At 42.2% G+C, this 15393-nt stretch overlaps 2 protein-coding genes across 3 annotated transcripts in view; one reads left to right on the forward strand and one right to left on the reverse strand.

Annotated features, from left to right (window-relative positions):
- Nucleotides 1-2168, reverse strand: part of AVEN (apoptosis and caspase activation inhibitor) — an 83221-nt gene extending 81053 nt beyond the window's left edge. The window contains exon 1 of the mRNA XM_033062032.1: nt 1926-2168. Within this exon, the coding sequence (XP_032917923.1) occupies nt 1926-2168 (243 nt within the window). The remainder of the gene's footprint in view (nt 1-1925) is intronic.
- CHRM5 (cholinergic receptor muscarinic 5) overlaps nt 1-15275 on the forward strand; it is a 49179-nt gene extending 33904 nt beyond the window's left edge. For both annotated transcript variants that reach the window (XM_033062301.1, XM_033062302.1), the window contains one exon: nt 7930-15275. In XM_033062301.1, the coding sequence (XP_032918192.1) occupies nt 8013-9599 (1587 nt within the window). In that variant the 5' untranslated portion in view covers nt 7930-8012 and the 3' untranslated portion in view covers nt 9600-15275. The remainder of the gene's footprint in view (nt 1-7929) is intronic.
- The last annotated feature ends 118 nt before the right edge of the window (nt 15276-15393 follow it).

Below are 15393 nucleotides of genomic sequence, written 5' to 3' on the forward strand. Positions count from 1 at the left end.
GTCTTGTCACACAAAATGCTTACTCTGGGACAAGCATCCTATCACTGAGGTGGTGCACTCTTGTAACACAAGTCACTCTGCTGAACACAGAGAACATTAAGGAGCTAGGATTAAAAGGGGATGACTTTCTGTCAAATAAACACTGGCTACTGATGGAAGGAGGAGGCCCTCCCTCCCTGCTCCAGAAGTGGTGAATTATGAGATTGGCTCAGAGGCAGCACTAAAATTCAGCAGCTGCAGGCTGGCACAGCTGGTGAAGCTGTGGGTGGATTGCTGGAAGCCAGTCCCATTCAAGCTGCTAAACACGAAATTTGTGGCAGGTGCACTAAGAGACCATACAGTGCTTTAAGTCAAAACCCTCCAGTGCAAGAAGAGCATTACATCTGAACAATCTTTAGCAGAGTTCTCTGAAAATCCTGGGTATTGCTTCACTTTTAAAGTTCCAAACCATAACAGCCTTGGCCAAAAATAAAGCCACCGCGCTAGACTAAGATGAAGAGCATATCCAAGTCAGTAACAAAGCGAGCAGTGGCAAAATATATTGTAATGTGCCCCAGAAGAACAACTTTTAATTGCAGGGTTGAATGACTTGGGAAAAAATCAGTCCAGAACAGAAATTCCCCCAGCTAATACACAGAGGTGCTGAATTTCCTCTGTATGCTTCTGCAGCTTATGAGGGAACACTGTTGTTTCACATCCAAGATCCAAACCTGTGTGACATCAGTGTGAATTCAGCAATTTACATGTGAAAGCACTGACCAGTATTCTGGGTAACTGTACCAATCATTCTGTAACTTTCATCTCTCAAAACATGAGTGCTATGTATATAAATACAATAACGAAATTAACATTTTATATGTTTTTAAGTCCACCACCAAGCAGGGAAGTTCTAATACCGATAAAACAATGGGTGGGTTCAATTAAAGCCACGGCATCATAAAAGTCAAAGTGAATCTAATCAACATGATGCTGGAATTGGGGTAGCAGCTGCTCCATCTGCATTAGGACTCTCAGTGCTGCCAACACCAATTAGTATTAGGTCATCATTGTAATCTCTTTGCCAATCCAGGGACGACTATGATTTCTATGTTTTGCTTCTGTTAGCATTGTTGCAACAATCTGAATGGTTAAAGCATTTTTTATGGAAACTCTTTTTAAAGGCACAGTGTTGATCTCACACCATGGTGAGTCAGAGAAAGCATTTTAATACCTCCACAGGAAATGTAGTTGTGGTACACAATTGTATGTCTGTGCTACTTTCAATCTGCTAAAACATTTTATAATGGGTCGAAGCACAACAATCAACTTCTATTAATGACAAATACACATCCAGTGAATCACAGCTATCCATTATGTAAGGCGTGCTCTGTTACCATGTGCTCACTGCGAGTAGCCCAGGCTGGACAAGACACATGCTCATTTCAGCTTCTGATCACAGAATCGTTAAAGCTGACAAAGATCTCTAAAATCGTCCAAGTCCAACCATTGAAACAGCTGTGCCAAAAACGCTCAACAATTCTTCGTATCTACTTGCAAACTGAGGATGTATTTTTTAGACGCATTTTTCAAACAAGACTTTTATCTTTTCAGCGCAAAATCATACGCGTATTTCGGCAAGAAAAGCCCTGTGTATGCTGCACCAGCGTGCGCAGCCTGAGCTGCCGCAGGGCAGGAAGCGCGCACAGAGCGGCTGCAGCTGCCGAGCCGTCCCGGGCGGTACCGCCGGTACTCGCAGCCCACCCCACAGCCGAGGGCACAGCAGCCAGCCTGGCCGCACCTCGGGAGGGGAGGGGCAGGCCGGGGAGAGGAGGAGCAGGGGAGGGAAGGGGAGGGCTGTGCCGCCAACCCGAGGGCCGCCCCGGGGCCCCGCACGCTCAGCCCCGCCTCCCCCGGCTGCCGCGGAGGGCGGGCTCTGCTCCGCTTACCCGCCGGTGCTGCTGGGCGCGCGGCGGTGGCGCTGCCCCGCGACCTCGAGCCTCTCGCCTGCCCCGGCCCCCGCCTCCTCGGGGCCCGTAGGCGCCGCCTCTTCCCCGGCCCCCGCCTCCTCCGCGCCCGTGGCCGTCCCCGCCGCCTCCTTCGGTCGCCGCTTCGGGCGCGCCGGCGGGCCGCCGCCGGCCGTGCCGGGTCCCTTCCCTGCGGGGCCGGCTGCCGCCCCGCTCCGCCTGCATGGCTGGGCTCGCCTGCCGCGGGCCGCCGGGGCCGCGCCCGTCCCGCCCACTGCCGGAAAGGGCCGCTCGCCGGGGCCCGGCGAAATGGCGGCGGCGCGGCCTCGGCAGCGCCCCCTGCGGGCGGCCGGCCGCGGGCAGGCCCGGGCCGGGCCCAGCCTCCTGCCGGTACCAGCGAGCGGGGAGGGCAGGGTCGCATCACATCGGTGAATAAACTGAAAAACATGTGTCTGGTGTTTGGAAAATAGAGCTCTTAGCTGTAGCCAGATGAATTACGGAATTGGTTAGATTGGAAAAGACCTTGGGTATCACTCAGGCCAGCTGTTAACCCTGCACTGCCACTTCCACCACGAAACCATGTTCATAAGCTCCACTTTACACATCTTTTAAATACCTCCAGGGAAGGGCGATTGTATTTCTTCGCTGGGCAGCCTGTTCCAAAGCCTAACCAGCCTCTTGGTGAAGAAATTTACCTCACACCCAATGTAAACTTCCCGCAGTGTTTCTTTCCTCTTGTCACTTTCTGCCAGGGAGAAGAGAACAATCCTCGCCTCACTACAGCTGCCTCGGAGGCTGTTGTTGAGAGCGATAAGGTGTCCTCTGAGCCGCCTTTGCTTCACACTAACCAAACACATCGCCCTCAGCTGCTCCTCCCAGGACGCGTGCTCCAGACCCTTCCCCAGCTCTGCTGCCTTTCTCTGGACACGCTCCAGTTCCTCAGTGTCCTTGCAGGGATGGCCCAGGGTTGGTCACAGCACTTGAGGTGTGGCCTCACCAGTGCCCAGTACCGGGTGGGCAGTCATAGCTGCCATGCCATTGCTGGTCCAGGCCAGGATGCCATTGGCCTTTTTGGCCACCTGGGAACATGTTCACTCATGTTCAGCTACTGTCAACCAGCACTTCCAGCACCTTTTCCACTAGCCAGCTTTCCAGCCACTCTTGCCCCAACCTCTAGAGCTGCATGAGATTGTTGTGACCCAAGTGCAGGACCTTTGCTTTCTATAGCAAATGTGGGAAAAAGCAACTGAAGCCAGGCTGACAGGGTGTTATGCAGACACCTGCGCTACATGAATCCTGTGGGTTGACTCTCCTCTTGAGGAGCATCCTTCTCTCAGGACACAGAGCAGAGACACAAGAACAGCTTTGTGCCATAATGCTAGGCTGGTTTGTCCTGCTGTTCTTAAACTAAGCAGCCACCCATGCTGTTCTCAGGAAGTTCACCACTTTCCTAGCACCAGCTAGCCCGATCCCTCTTGAACACACAGGCTGTCATTTGACAGCACATTAAAACATCTGTCTGGTTTTGAAGGGTCTTTAAACCCAGGAGTCATTCCAGCAAAATGTGATCAAAACTCCCATTTTGTGAAATCATGGGCTGTACTGTAGCTGCACAACTACCTGTGTTGTGGGCTGCTGAGTTCCGGGGCACAGTGGGCAGCTAATCCGTAAATCAGCTTAGCACATAAGCAAATAAATAAAATAACAGGGAGCAGCATTGCCAAGCACATTGCAAAGACATCCAAGCAATACTTACGCAGCCACCCCAGGTCTGACAGATCCAGAATGAGACAGAGCTAATAAAACCTGGTGAACCCAAGCTGTGCCTGCATCTGTGGTGCAATTAATCTGTGACACGAACAATCTGCCTGCAGATAACTGTAAACTGACTTTATGTGCAAATTTAACAACTCACATTAATTAATACTTACAGATAGATTGAAAAAAATATCACTACTACTTGGCAGCACACAACAAATACCATTGCAACTCACAAGCGTGAACATAATGCATTAATAATTATGAGACATAGCAAAGTCATGATACTGTACATATGCATTTTGATTTTATAATTCAGTTTTGATGTCCCTGTTATTATCATCTCTTATGATAGACAATTAACATAAATTATGTTGCCATAGCACACAGAAGTCCCATTCACAGGCTGTTTTTAGCCTGAGTGATACACAAATAGATAACAGAAAGGTAATGCCACAAAGTATTAACACAGACCTATGCAACAAAAGAGGATAGAGTATGATGAGATGATGAGAATGGTCAACATGCCAAGAAGAGATCTTTGCATACTAGGAAGCCAGCTGTTGTCAACTTTATAGACATCACAGTAAAATAGCCCATTAGGGAGGGAAGGCTTTGCATGATGATATAAAACAGTGCTTTTTATTAAGAAATTATTAAGAAATTTATTAAGAAATTATGTATTTCCATAATATATTATCAGTATTTCTCCAACCCGTGTCAGTTTAAACCAACATCTGTGTCATAACAACAACAACAACAATTTCTGCTTCTCCTGTCACTCTGAACTCTGCAATCCACATGGCATAGTTTGAGCAGTCTATCTTCCTAATTGCTGATGTTAGGGAATGTGAGTGACCTGAGAGGAGGGGACACTTGCTATAGGCCACAGCATCTACACAATTTCCAGTCTTCCCTCTTCGGAGGCGAGTGCCATCTTCTGGCAAAATAATGCAGAAAGTTGCAATAATCTGTAATTGTTCTATGTGGCTCCACAAACCCAGGTGTTAGGCAAGTGTAGTTTGTAAAGTTTTTTTATGTGCCTGATATTTATTCATAGCTGTGCCTTTTTAAGACCATCTCTAGCCTTAGCTGATATCTTGCAAAAGCCCAAAGCCAGATGCTCTGCTGGTAAGACCTGTTGAAGAAAGCTGGAAATGAGAGCCTCCCTCCCCTTTTCCTTGGGAACTGCTTTTAAGCTGGGCTTGTATCATTGACCCTTGCCTGTGCTACATCCCAGCCAGGCATCAGCTACATCTACACCTGGTCTTCTCTCAGATCCTGACTCAGGCCTACTGGCTGGTCTTCCTGGCTTGGTCTCAGACCTGCCTCATCACTGCAGACTTGCTGTGCTGATGCTGTAAGTTTTAGCTTTCATATTTTCCAGATTCTGTACTGCATTAGTATTTAACTTCTCTATTCATATAAAGTGTTAGGAAGTTCTCTTCACAGGGTAGTTAGACAAAAACAATCCTTTTCCAGCCTGAGAACCAAGGATGCCATTGCAGCTTTGTGCCCAAGAAGTACAAACAGCAGCAAATGGAGAAGAGCAGTCTGGGAGGAGGGGACTTCATAACCTGAAGCTATATTTGGACAATTAATCCCTATATGTAAATGGACCAAGACTTGTAAAAGTGTGAAAACTCAGAACAAGCTGCCCAAGGTGTATCCTTTGAAAGCCTTTTAACAAATACTTGTTTTATTCCTTTAACACTGTCTAACCTCTGTTCTAGGTAGCCTCTCAAGGCATCAGTGCAATCACTGGGCTATCACTGTCTCTGGCCTTCTCATGAACCAAACGTGCTTCTCCACATCCTGCTACTTCTTGGTCAGGCCTCAGCTCCCACCTGCCTCGGCATTGTCCTCACCTTCCATCACAGAGTGAACAGCCCTCATTGTCCCCTGACATTGCCACACTGAACCCACTCTGCCATGCTTGAAAATTCAGTCACATTGAGCTTTTAATGCACAGAAAAACTTTGCTGAATGTCCACAGAAAAAGAAGCATAAGCCATGTGAGGCAGCAGAAACACAGATTCCTCTCCCACAGCTCAGTTACCTACCACAGCCATGCAGCTGCTCCACACACCTTTGTTTCACATGAATTCCTACCCTTCAAAATTTTGTAAAGATTTGTAAAGTCAGTGCAGCAGCCATCAAGACAGCTCTGACATAGGGGAAGTCTTTGCAGAATGCAGAATCAGGATGAAATGTCTTTGTTTGCGTAGGGCTAATTAAAACTGCTGTGGCAATCCAGCTATTTTTGTCTGCTAGACTGGCTCTGGAGTTGGAGAAAGAGAGCCAAGTGTACAGATGGTGAACATGGTGTATAATGATTGTTGTTAGTCTGCAAGGTCTATCGTGAACTAGAGTCCTGTTGAATTAGGCTCAGTGTATAAGCAGAATAGAGATGCACGAACATTTAAATATAAAATGGAATATGGTAGACACACACATATGGAGGAGAATCATTTTGAGAAGTATGATAAGGAGAAGTCTCAGTACATGAGGAAGCTTACCATTATCCAGTTTCATCACAACAAGAGATCACCATTTAAGCAGAGTTTGAAGTAGAAACATGATACACTTCTGTGGGTATTGAGGAGACCTGTGAAAAAAAGTGAAGGAAACAGTAAAAGCAGAAAAGAATCACAGAATCGTATGTTGGGACGATCAAGGTTGGAAGAGACCTGTAAAATCAAGTCCAGAACTCAGAACTACCGCTGTAACCCCTAAACCACTAAACCAGTGCCAGATCCAGACACCTCTTAAACACCCTCAATGTTGGTGACCTCCCTGGACAAAGAGGATAATGAAAAAAAAGTACATACTTTCCTGAAAGTTCACCTAATGGCTATAAAAAATTCTATTCAGCTGGTGAGAGACAGGACACAACTGCTTGGTATAAAAGATAGATGTGGGGAAGAGATAGGCTGTAAAAGCTTGCAGTTAATAAAAGACACTTGCCAAGACCAAAGAAAACAATGTTCTGAGAGTTAGGATGAAAGCTGAAAACACAGAGAAGTGGTGTGGATGGATAGGGAGGACCATGTAATAGAGATCTGATATAGAGAGAATCTTAGAGACTAAGAAATGGACTTGAATAGGTGATTCATGTGATTTTAGCTGAATCTATGTCTGCTTTGAAAAAAGAGATCATACCAGTTTTACATAGGCTAAAAGCCAGTAGAAAAGTCTGTTAGTAATTTATCTTTCATGTCTGACTTTAAAAACTGAGTACTGTTTGACTATTTCAAAATTACACAGTTTAGTGAGACTAAGCATCAAATAAGTGATCAGCATAACCTGATGTGATGGAATTACTCAAAACCAGCAGGTATCTTTGAAAGAAACTTTGCCTAATACAGGTGCAGTGGAACAAGAAACAGTGATGAGGAATGTAGAAAGCAATGGATGTCAGTGGTGTGGATGCGTTAATAGAGTTGTCCTGTTTTCACCTTATGCAAGCATTAAATTGGTATTAGAAACCGGTTACTAAATTTGCAATTTTTTACCACTGTGGTTATCCTCTACTTCTTCCTCTTCAGTTTTATCTTCTGTGTTCTCAATCCTACCATTCATTCATCCGGACTACCCAGACTGTACTTCCATGCTTAACCCCATCAGTCTCCTCTGTCCTAAGATTTCTTGGTAGAGTTTTTCTCACAAACATCTTCTTGGCCTTGCCTGTTTCATTTGCTCAAAGATTGCTCTCCATTGCCTCAAGCATGTCTAACACCTATTTGTTTCTTGCTGTCACCATGCCAGTGTAGTTCCTAACTCCTGTATATCCCCAGTATTCACATTTCTCTTGTTGGTGACTTTTACAGATTTTTCAAAGATAATTTCTGAAACCTTGGCATGCATTTTAAATACTGTAGGAAACAATACAGTGACTCACTGTCTTTGCACTGCAAAGCTTTAAATGTCTGTATTTGATAATATGCAGAGGGTTCTTAAGGTATTCAAAATATAAGAGCTGGGGTGGTTGACTGTCTTATGAAATGATAGTTAGATTGCATTTTGAAATGTCATAAAATGCCAGAGCACATTGTCCTAGGATGTACATTTGAGTGTTTTAGTTATGTTCACAATTGTAAAAAAACAATCAAAATGCAAAAAGAGAACACAAAGAGCATGATAGTGTTTTCATGGTGAATAATGGAAATCTGTGCTATTTAATGAGCTACTTAAATTTTCCATTTTTTTTTTCCTTTTATCTTTATAGCTATCTCCAAAAGGATGCTTCTAAGTACAGAAAGCAGTATGCAACAGTGGTGAGGTCCTGATGACAATACACCAAGGACAAGAATGGAAGACAATTTATTCAGCAATTCCACTGGTGTAAACAGTTCATCCATCAACCATAAGCAGTTAGAAGGGCATAGCCTCTGGGAAGTCATTACTATTGCCACTGTAACTGCAATTGTAAGCTTAATAACTATAGTGGGAAATATTCTTGTAATGATATCCTTTAAGGTTAACAGTCAGCTCAAAACTGTCAACAATTATTACTTGCTCAGCCTTGCCTGTGCAGATCTCATCATTGGGATATTTTCTATGAACCTTTATACATCCTATATACTCATAGGCCATTGGACTCTTGGAAGCCTTGCCTGTGACCTGTGGCTAGCACTGGACTATGTAGCTAGCAATGCCTCAGTGATGAACCTCCTAGTCATCAGTTTTGACAGATATTTTTCCATCACAAGGCCTTTAACCTACAGGGCCAAACGCACACCCAAAAGAGCTGGCATCATGATTGGTATGGCTTGGCTGATTTCCTTCATGTTGTGGGCACCCGTAATATTGTGCTGGCAGTATTTTGTGGGTGAACGAACAGTACCACCTGAAGAGTGCCAGATACAGTTTCTGTATGAACCCATTGTTACCTTTGGTACTGCAATTGCCGCTTTTTACATCCCAGTGTCTGTGATGACCATTCTGTACTGCCGCATTTATAAAGAGACGGAGAAACGCACCAAGGACCTCGCTGAACTGCAGGGCTCAGAGTCTGTGGCAGAGTTTGAGACAATAAAGCCTCAGAAAACTCTCCTGAAGTCTTGCTTCAGTTGCAAGCAACAAAACTTAGTCAAAAGAGAGAGGTGTCAGGCTTCTTGGTCTTCATCTAGTCGTAGTACGTCAGCTACAGTGAAAGCATCCCAGGCAGCGAGTACTTGCATGGACTGGGCTAAGGCTGACCAGTTAACCACCTGCAGCAGCTACGCCTCGTCAGAAGACGAGGATAAACTTGCCACTGACTCCGTTTTCCAAGTAACTTACAAAAGCCCATCTAAAAGTAAGGCAGAAGAGTATAATGAAACTACCGATGTTGTTGTCAAAGACCAACCTGAAGAAAGTGATTTTGAGAACCAGAAATACTTTTTGTCACCTACCAAAGAACATGTACAAAAAAGTAAAAAATGTGTGGCCTATAAATTTCGTTTGGTGGTTAAGGCTGATGGCACCCAGGAAGCCAACAACGGTTGCCGAAAAGTAAAAATAACTCCTTGTTCTGCTACTCTGTCAAAGGACCCTTCCATCAAAAGCATGGATCCAAATATAAATAGCCAAATCACCAAAAGGAAACGGATGGTTCTTATAAAGGAACGCAAAGCAGCACAGACTTTAAGTGCCATCCTTTTGGCTTTTATCATCACATGGACTCCCTACAATATCATGGTTTTGATCTCCACATTTTGCTCTGACTGCATTCCCCTGACACTGTGGCACCTTGGATATTGGCTATGCTATGTGAACAGCACTGTTAACCCCATGTGTTATGCCCTCTGTAATAAAACTTTCAGGAAGACTTTTAAGATGCTGCTTTTCTGCCAGTGGAAAAAGAAAAAAGTGGAAGAGAAGCTATACTGGCAGGGCAATACCAGACTGCCATAATTGTTCTTGTATAAGAAATAAGAGGAAATATAGATATTGATGTAACCTAGCAAATTCTGTCTTTTCAAAGCCATTGCTGTTGTGTCCAGTGGTTACAAAAATCTGCTGAAAAGTAAAATTTTGCATGAAAGTAGTGTGCTTGGGATAAAAAGTCAGTGGCTGCTATAAACAACACAGGTTGTTTTTTACTATGCAGTAGAATTGCATTACAATTATTGTGTTTGGTGTCTTATGTCCTTTCTTTCAGCCTGAGAATAGGTGGAATAAACTATAAACTACTGGAAATTTGACTGAGATGATCACCCAGTCATCAGGTTAGGTCATTCAGTCTGTCTTCCTGTAGAGCAGAACTGTTTCTTCCAATAGTTCTTTGCTAGTGTATTGTTTATTTAGTTTTTCGATGCATCAAGCAATGCAGCCTGTGCTACTTCTGTTTTGAGGCTTTACCATCAGCTGTTGAGATGAAACAAGGACTGTCTAAAGGGTTAATGCTGTCATCCCCAGTACCAAACAGCTAGGGAGAATCATAATGCTCCAAATGAACACACACATTATAGGAGAATGTAATACTGAGGAAATTTCCACTTTAAGGCTGACTCTTGTGGAGACTTAGGAAGGGCTCGAGGTGGAAGGACTTACAGTGGAGGAAATAGATAATGTGTTTTGTACATGATGAAGCCAGTCCCAATATCCATTCAATCATGCATGTCGCTGTCATTTGTAAAAATTGTGAAGGTTAGAAGACACCTCTGAATTTCTCCAGTTCCCAATACCTATGAAGGAAATTTTAAAATTTTATTCAACAGTGACAAATGGTACAAATCAGAACTGGCTGTAAAGCATAATGGATGTAGTCTATCTACAACACATTTTTTGCAATCTCCTTTGTTGTGCTACACCTTGCTCCAAAAGTTTCTATAACATTTACCTATATGTAAACAATGAGAGAATTGGCATCCTTTAAAGAGGAAAGATTTTTTAAGCACCCTTTTAATGTTTCTGTAAAACTATTTAAAACATTTTATATTCTTTGTCTTTAAATAGCTTTACAAGTACTAGTCAACATCAGGTGCTTGGAAATGTGAGTTATCTTCAGGCACTCGCTTTTGGTCCAGCAAAACCCCATCTGCTACAGTGGCTGGAGTCAACTCCTGTGGTGGCTGTGGCTTCTGGGACTGGGTTGTACTGGCCTAGTTACGAGCTGAGACTCACCACTAGTGGAGATTTGAGAGGGCTTTTGGTGCCAGAGCTGAACTGGCTGTGCCTGCCCGATGTCTGTGTTAGATTGGCAGGAGCCCTGCAGCACTGACGAGCAAGAGGGCAAGCAAGGGGCTGCCTTCAGCAGGAGGCCTTTGGAATGGAGCTGGTGACCTGGCTCCTGGTGGTGGGAACAAACAATAAACATCCTGAGAAAGCAAAGTTAATGGCAACAGAAGTCATGAGGTGTGGAAGTCCTAAAGAAAAACTTTTATAAAGAAATGAGAAAGATCTTCATGTACACAAAGTTCAAATTCACTTCTAGGCTTTCTATCAAATTCTGAGTGAAATACTTTGGAATATTAGTTTGAGACAATCTTCATACTGTATCTACTATACTTTAGTGGGACATTGCAGTGGTGACATTACCCAGTTGCACATTTCAGGGATGGTATAAGTCATCATGAATGTACCATTGCTCTCAGTGAAATTGTTTGTATAACATATTAAATTATCATAGCATCAGAATGTTTTCCTACAGATAGATAAATCCTCCATGTCAACAATCACAGTACAAGTAATTAGCAGTTTTTAGCCCCAGTGTCCACAGGGAGATATTTTGTCAGTGAAAGATTAGCAGTGTACTAATGTAAAAAATTGTTCTCTAACTTCACGTGACTGATTTTGTAATGCACCTACTGGGCCTATTATTTTTGTGCATTAGCATATGATTCCTTATGAAAGGAAAGCAGGGGTCTTTATAAAACTTTTTGTCAGCTTTGTTCTGTCACTATCCAGAGCTTTTCCTGTGTACAGTAAGTATGTTCAAATTGGTTATTAGAGTGGGTTTATTTCATATTAAATCAGACCAGTCATTCAGTAAACTGTGTTTGATTTTTAGCAAATGAATGTGACTCTCCTAAAAGCTGTAGTTTAAGGCAAAATCTATGAGGTAGTAACAGTTCCTGCTAGCTGCAATGTTATTCTTGAAATGAAGCATTGGCTCTTACTGAAATTAAATGAGGTATTTTTTGTTGTTTTTAACTTCTGTTGATCAAGAATGTTCTGTAAATGTTTATGGACTCTCTGCTCAGTAAATGTATTAGATACACAGTGATGGATGCAACAATGTTGGTTCAATGTAATTGTAAAATATGTGCTCAAATAATGCTGCTAGCACCTAACCATGTGAGAGATTACATGGCCACACATGAGTACATTGTAAATATCAAGAATTATATAAAGAGATGTGTGTTACTTTATTGTTATGTAGAATGCTTATTCTTAAAAAAAAAAATCAAAACCACAAAAAGACAAATGTGGTCCTTATCAGAGTATCAGTTGATTGTATTTTGTACCTTTAAAAAGTGTTGTGGGATTTTTGCAGTGTAGGACAATCTTGTTATCTTGTTATCTGTCCTTTTAATGACATTTTTACTGATCCTGTAATTGATTATTGCCATAGACTAATGAAATGTTTTTTGTAAAACTCCATTTTGGTTGTAGGTAATTTCATACACATACATATATATAGATACATATGTATCATCAATATAGATGCATAAATACACATCCCTAACTAAGCTTTTCAGAGACCCAGCACCTTTTATATTTTCAAGTATTGAATTTGCCCACAAACTTGGGGTATGATTTTTGTCTCTCCCTTTTGATATATGCCGGCATCCCTACATATTTCAGATCCCTATAATTTATCAACTTACATTCATTTTTTGCAAATATAATTTATGTTTGTGGAGAAATACTTGGAAGAGTTCCCAGAATTTTTTAACAGATGTAGAACACCTGGATACAGTAGTGCACTTCTGTGACTACTTAGAGTGAAGAGCTTTGCAAAGGACAGCTCCTGTAATGTTCCTGCAGCTGCTGGGTAGTTAGTGGCTTCTCTGTTTTGAAACACAGGCTAAACCTCAACTCTAGGAAAACGATGCTGTGTCTTTTCACTTCACTACTTGGCTTTACCCTTAGTGAGTCAGTAAGAGGCCACTCTGTTTCTTGTGTGGTCTCCCCCAAATCTCTATTGCTGCCTTTTGAACTCTCAAAGAAATGTTCTTCCATGTACATTTGACAGTTGAGTCTCATAAAACCTTTAGATTTAATAAGATTCTTGTTTATAATTTTTTTAATAGTTACCCCATAAGTAGGTAATACAATTAAAAATTGGTAACATCATGTTGTAAAACAGGAGATAAGCTGTGACTATTAGTGGTTTCAGAAAGAAATGGTGTTAAAATTGTTTTTTCCATCTTGGTAAATGTATTTTTTCATTATTAAGGAACTTCAGTCTTTGTTACGCTCACTAAAAGCACTGCTTTTTACTCAGCATTTTTGCCATTGGTCGCTAAATGTCACTAGTTTCTTCATGTATCTGCTGATATACCAAAGTCAGTTCTCCTCAAATAAACCAAACATTTCAAATCCTTTACAAGTTTTCCTCTCAACAGGTCCTTCTCCAGACCCTGATTGCTGATGTCTTCTGTTTCTGCTGACCTCTTACACTGGAGGGGTTTTACTGAATTCCTGGATTACGATGCCAAGAGAGAAGCTGAAGTACATTTTAATCCTTACATGCAGCAGCCACCTAGATGCAGTGGAGGTCAGATAGTTGTTTTTAGTTTCTGCTGCCCATAAGGCCTCCTTTAAGTGTGCAGTTCATCAGGTAGCTGTAGGAGGAAGAGTGGAGAGAGGGTACAGTGGAGGGTTCCATATGTGGAACCAGGCTGGATTCAGCTCTGCAGCCCCCACTCTGTGGCCTGATGCCTTTTGAAACACCGAAGACATTTGCGTGCCTGAAGAAATATTTATTAATTCTAGTAGGAGAAAATGAGGCCATGCAGCTAAAGTTGTTAATTTTTTGATGCAGTGTATTGCATCAATAGATTAACAACATTAGTCAGCTGGCCCCTTAAACCACTTTGTCATACTTTTAAATCTATGGTTAACACACAAAAAATAAGGTTACCTGCAAGTTTGGGAAATCAGAAGCAAAAGCAAGCACCTTCTCATATGAAAATTTGATTATTTTAAAAGACAAATAGTAAATAAATTCTGAGTTGATTAATGTGGTATTGTATGTGAGAGTGTGCTTACATTTCATGCAGTTGACAGTATAAGGTCAAATGCAGCAGCAGAGATAAAGAAAACTATTTCAGTGCTATTGTTAGGAGATTGCCTGGTTAAAGTGGAACATGCCTCCCATTCACAGGTGCTTAGAGCTGGAACCTTGTCACTTACTCATTTTGGAAGGGTATTTATTTGACCAAATAAATTTGTTTCCGCAGCTACTCCTGGGAAGACCCTCCTTCTTTCCTATACTGGAGGAGGCAGTAAAATCAGGAAAGGCTGAGAGCGTAGGGGAAATGTGATTGCCAAAAGAACTTAGGAGTGGGTAGAACAGAAACCCCACGTTTCGGCCTGTGATTTCACTGATTCAGTGATGAAAGCCAGATGCCTTCAACGTTGTTCTGGGTCTCTGATGATCAAGGCTCAGCAATGGAAAGAAAACAATCTGTTCAGTTAAAATAGTCTTTTGCTAAGGAATTATGAAGTAAAGTTAATCTACTTCTAAAGCTTCCATACTGGTGGGTGTTCTAGAATATTCTTACTTATTTTCATCCAGTACTTAATCCCTAGCCCAGCCCCAATAGTCATTTCCATCCATACTTAGTTTAGAAGTGTGGAATGTAGCTCAGTCCCTGAGTTCGATTAAATGCCTCAGGTATTTGCTGGTACACTTCTTGAGTTTTTATTACATTTTAAATCTAATTTTTTGTATTGGAATTCAGTGCATAGGTTTGTAAGGCTCCAGTTAATCCTAGAGTCCCTCCAGAACTGGGCAGCTGGATTTGGTCTGCTGGCGCCCAAGTTATTCATACAGGTGATTTGCAGAGTCCTTACCTACAAAACCTTCTAAAACAAACTAAGGGTGTGCTGCAGAGAGGGTTACCTGCCTCTTTTGATCAAATGCAGCCTGTGGACTCTCTCTTCCAAGTTCCGTGTCAAGGTTGCTAAGAACACATTTTTGAAAGGTATGTGAGCATCTGGCTATATGGCCAGGAATTCTAACAAAAGCTGTATGAGACTGGCAGCACTCAGGTGATTTTCTTGTATCCTCATCACAACTTGGGAGGAATTATGCAGGATTATCAGATGATTATCTGATTATGCAGAACCCACATTAAATTGACTCGATGATATAAACTCAATCTAACCATTTCTTCCCCTATCACCCTTCTGTCTTTGATCACAAATTCAGGGGGAAAAAATCAGATGCTGCAAAACTGGCATGTGTGCTATGTTGGCTTCACCCACATCATGTAGCTGTATCTCTTTCTAAAAATGCTGCAATGCATCAAGCAAAATAAAAATTGTTTTCTTGTCTTTTCTGCTTCCAAAATAGTTTCTCATCTTTAGCAATTGTGACAATTTTGGTTCTTTCAAAACACAATAGAATTTATTTTCTGAAGCAATTTTCATGAAAACTATAAATATTATTTTAAATTAAAAAGCAGGAATTTGACAGTATCTGTTGGTGGAGTTTCTTTAACTGAAATATCTAAAAAACATACATGATGATCTA

The sequence above is a fragment of the Catharus ustulatus genome, chromosome 6 (assembly GCF_009819885.2).
Source record: "Catharus ustulatus isolate bCatUst1 chromosome 6, bCatUst1.pri.v2, whole genome shotgun sequence".
In the NCBI taxonomy this organism is placed as follows: domain Eukaryota; kingdom Metazoa; phylum Chordata; class Aves; order Passeriformes; family Turdidae; genus Catharus; species Catharus ustulatus.